Source organism: Galeopterus variegatus, unplaced genomic scaffold, assembly GCF_000696425.1.
Source record: "Galeopterus variegatus unplaced genomic scaffold, G_variegatus-3.0.2 Scaffold2519, whole genome shotgun sequence".
Classification (NCBI taxonomy): Eukaryota; Metazoa; Chordata; class Mammalia; order Dermoptera; family Cynocephalidae; genus Galeopterus; species Galeopterus variegatus.
Window position 1 is genome coordinate 235,860 of NW_007728630.1, and position 4,857 is coordinate 240,716.

General features: G+C 42.1%; 1 protein-coding gene across 2 annotated transcripts in view; it reads right to left on the reverse strand.

The window, feature by feature from the left end:
* The window catches only part of SYBU (syntabulin (syntaxin-interacting)), a 56,848-nt gene that overhangs the window by 11,801 nt on the left and 40,190 nt on the right, over nt 1–4,857 (reverse strand). For both annotated transcript variants that reach the window (XM_008582099.1, XM_008582098.1), the window contains exon 2: nt 1,236–1,338. In XM_008582099.1, the coding sequence (XP_008580321.1) occupies nt 1,236–1,338 (103 nt within the window). The remainder of the gene's footprint in view (nt 1–1,235; nt 1,339–4,857) is intronic.

Sequence of the window (4,857 nt, forward strand, 5' to 3'; positions counted from 1 at the left end):
GGTTTTTCTCCAGGAAGAGACCTTAAAAATATAGTCCAACTCCCTTTTTACAAATTTGGACACTGAGCCCAGGACAGTCAAGCGATTTGACAGAGTCATTCCCAGGTGTTGCTGTGGTTTATCCTGTTGCTTCCTTCAGGTCCCTGCTCAGAGCTCACCTCATCACCGACGTCTCCTGGAACCAGCTCATCTAAAATATACCACATCCCATTACTCTCTATATCTTCTCCTTGCATGTTTTTAAAAATAATTATATCACTTATTTCTTTACTGTCTAAGCCCTACCAGAATGAATACCATTCTCATGGAGTATTGTTTACTGCCATATCTCTAGACCTTGCCTCAGAGTAGATGCTCCATGAATATTTGTTGAGTGAATAAAGCCACTGGCAAGCAGAGAATCCTGGAGCTTACAGCCCCTCCCATTGGATGTGAGCAGGGACTCCCATTTTCGCACAGTCCTCTTACCCAATTCAAATAACACAAATGGCAAACATTCACTGACGGTTACTGTGCTCCAGTAAATAACCCAGCACTTAACCTGCATTAGCTCACTTAATCCTAACAATAAACCCCAAGAGGCAGGTATGACTACAGCTCTGTATTACAGCTGTGGAAACTGAGGCCTAAAGAAGTTAAACAGCTTCACACAGCCTATAGATGGTGGCACTGGCATCAAAACAAGGCTGCCTGGCTCCAGAGTCCACACACTCAGCCCTTTGCTCACTTGCTCTTGCAATGGTGGCCATGAACGTTACACTTTCTTTGCTCCTTCCCCAAGTAAATGTTGGGAGTGGTCAGGGGTAACCATGCTTCCTTCACAAAGATGAAACATGGAAGCCCAGCTAGAGGAAAGAAACGGTGAAGTCAGAGGCTTCACAGCTCATAGATTCATGAAGGGGAGGTGGGGAGGAAAGTGGGAAACAATTCATTTAATACCCAGGTGAGTACAGGTGAATGAGAGAAAGAGAGAAGGGGGAGAAGGATGAGTGGACACAGAGCCGAGCACTGGATGACAGAGAGCCATGGGTGGACAGACACAGGCCAAGCAATGTGACCAAAGTAGGTAAGGTTGGGAAAAAAGTGCTCAAATCACTGTTAGAAAAACCCGGACAACTCCCTGAGTAATAATAAAATATGAACAGACTGTAATCTGGTGGTTCTATAAATACACAAGGTGCAGGTGAGTCACCTGTGTAAGATGCCTTAATTACAGAGCAGGAGGCAGTGCCTACTTGCGTGTAAAAGAAGACCGCTTGCTTCCAGCAGTAGACATATGGACCTCAGGAGCGGAAATGCTGCCCGTGCTGCTCGAGGAGCTAAAATCAGCTTCACTACCTGAAAAACAACAGGGGAGAGAGAGAAGCATGAAGGAAAGGACACCCGAGAGAGCACGTTGGCCTGCTGAGGCCCCTGGCTCTCTGCGTCTGTACACTCTAACTCAGCAAGTGCCAACATTCCAGAGCTTCCAGGCTCTCAGCGTTTCCCTCAAAGCAAACAAGAGAAGAAGACACGAGTACAAGACATCATTTCATAATTACTGCCTAGAAGCACAGTGAGGCTGGTTTCATAAAGATGCCAGTCTTCCAGCAGACTACCAACACTGACCCAAGCTGTGCAAGAAATGCACACCTGTTCCCACATGTTAAGCTCCCACTCAGCAACAATGTAACAACGTGCCAGCCCAAACTTTAAGCAAAAGGAAAAGCATACTTATCAGTCCAAACGTAGTTTTTCCAAGAGAGTTTATCTTTGGGCTTTGCAGTCAGCTATTCAGTCACACTTAAATTTGGCATGTTAGGTCTGGAGGCAGTCAACCAGTTAGAAGCAGTCAGGAAGAAAGCCTGGGCTCTAGAAACTGCTGGAACCAGCACTATCTGATTACTGACTTTCTCTGACTGCAGCTTCAGCTTTTCTATAAAGAACNGCTGTGCAAGAAATGCACACCTGTTCCCACATGTTAAGCTCCCACTCAGCAACAATGTAACAACGTGCCAGCCCAAACTTTAAGCAAAAGGAAAAGCATACTTATGAGTCCAAACGTAGTTTTTCCAAGAGAGTTTATCTTTGGGCTTTGCAGTCAGCTATTCAGTCACACTTAAATTTGGCATGTTAGGTCTGGAGGCAGTCAACCAGTTAGAAGCAGTCAGGAAGAAAGCCTGGGCTCTAGAAACTGCTGGAACCAGCACTATCTGATTACTGACTTTCTCTGACTGCAGCTTCAGCTTTTCTATAAAGAACAGGTCCTTAATCAAAAGCAGGAATTTAACATTTCCAAACCCAATGGCAAAGATGGAAACTGTGAATTATACTCAAATTTGGAATTTTAGCTCTGGAGTGGGAGTGGGGTTGTTCATTAGTTTACAAAGTTCACATTACATTTTGAGTACAGACTAGAGTTGGGTTTGTAATTATAACAGAAACATGCTGTGTGGTAGAATAATTCATATAAATTCACTATAACAACAACATAGTTCTGAAATAGTGATAATGAAAATATTCCCATAGATTGTGGGGGGGGGGGCGTGGAAGAGGCAAGAGAGAATGACAAGAAGAAGAAAAATAGGAACTTCAAAAAAAAAGATGAAATTTCACATGCTTTGGGAAAATAGATCTAGGTGTACAATTTTATTTGACCTTATTATTTAACTCCTGCAACACAATTTATGACTCTTCTGGTCTAAAACCCAGAGCCAACTCATATTTCTGAGCTGAGGAAAATATGAATAATCTAAATCCTTGGGTTTTTAAGAAGCAGTGAACAATAATCATTATCATAATAACAACTATTTATTGAGTGCCTACTAGGTCCTGGGCCCTGTGCAAGATGCTTTCTATTCTTTATATCATTTAATCTTGGCAAGTTTATAAGGCAGACATTAATCTCACTGTTCTAGTATTGAGGAAACCAAAGCTTATCTGCTCAAGACTTGCACAGGATGCATCCCGTCCAGGACCAAATCCTCATGTTACTTCTACAATACCAGGCCTCGTCCTCAGGAAGGCAGTGGGAAAAAGCCAGGGAACAAGAGAGGTTCCTAAGTGAACTATACATTACCATCGCCCTAACAGGCCAAGAGGGGCCATAGGTACAAGATGCAGCCAGATTTTGGCCCACCAGTAAACAGATTCTTCTCTGATGAGTTTTATTAGTTTTGCTAGCGGGGAAGGTAGGTAACAGCAAGAGAGAGGGGAAGGTAGGTAACAGAAAGAGAGGAAAATCCCTTCTCTGGTATCCAGGACCTCTCAGGAAGTCCAACCTTTTCTGGGAAAGAGATCAAGAATGACCCCTTAGCTAGAAGACAGCGGTGACTCTCAGATCTCAGCAGAATTCTAGAAAGATTAGGGTGGCAATTTATCAAGACCGAGACCAGTTTTTTCTTCTGGATGGCAGAGACTTTGTCTAATGATGTTATGAGCTCCAAGAAGCAATCTGAGCTTAATTAGTTGCTGTTGAGCAATGCACTGGCTAAACTGTGGAATTTAACACAATCTCAAGGATTCATGATAGGCAGTGCTATCCAGTGACATGTAATTCCTGACAGCCTAATTCAACCAGCCTTGTGTGCTAGTAAATGATCAAGTTGGTTATTAAATAATAAAAGTGGGCAATTTTCAAAAATAGGTCCTGCAGTTGCAGTCACCAGGTTTAAGAGATTATTTCCTAATGTGATATTATTACTCTGAAACACCTAGCTTTCAGTCTTTAAAAGAAACACAAAAACACATCAATTATGATTTAACTGCCTGCATAAAAACAGAAATTCTAGAACAGGAACACACAATTGCTGAAAATCCATTGTCACCTCACAATGCCTTCGATCTGTGGTAATTATGTTCTCTGAACTAAAGGAACAACTTTGTTCTACTTTATTGCTACTGGAACTCAATATATTGACTCTTACGTGTTTGCAGGGCCTAAGGTCACTTTGTTCCAGTACTTTTCTGTCTAATCTTCTGCACATCTGAAAGAGATTAGGAGACACACTCAGGGGACCCTGAAGCTATATTCAGGACTATTTGAATGATACAATAGAGAAAGATTTATGTGCTACTTCACAACTATTTCAGTTTAAGATTTTAAAAAAACAAACTATTTCCAGTTTGTTTAATGTAGTGTAAAATCAATGAGCTCTTTTTAAGGGATACACAGGAGAGCTAATTTTAATACATCATCTGATATACTCTCCTCATTTACTAAGCAAAATAACTAAGGGAAAGACTGGAGACCTGACACCCCCCATTTACCTATTAGTTGGTAACAAAAATACAAGGAAGAAGTGGCACTCTTTATTCATTTCCTGTAAGCAGTGTATGCAACTATGGTATTGTTGCAGCTGCTGTAGCTCAATGCTCTTTTGGGTTACTGAAATCACACAAAGAGAGTACCTAATCTAAAAACAGAACCTGGGTCAGACACCCTGGATTCAAATCCCATCTCCACTGCTTACTAGATGGAGGACTTTAGGCAAGTTACTTTACCTCTCTGTGCCTCAGTTTCCTAATCTGTTAAATGAAGATGATCCTCATAGCACCTGCCTCATAGGGTAATTTTAAGCAATGAACATATTTATACATAGTTATATATGTATATATAAAGTGCTTAGAAAAGCACCTGACCTATCATAACCTGTCAACAAATGTTAGCTGTTATTACTGAAAGGGCGGAGGACCCGAGCTGATAAGGCGACAGGACCCGAGCTGACAGTTGGCCAGAGAAGTTCCACTTTATTCAAGGACTGCACGTATATTTATAGGGAGCTGTGTTCTGGGTTTGGATAGGGGGTGGACGGGCAGTAGCTGATTGGACGGGGCTGGACAGGAAGTGAGCCCTGACCTGTGACTGGTTGAGGTTTT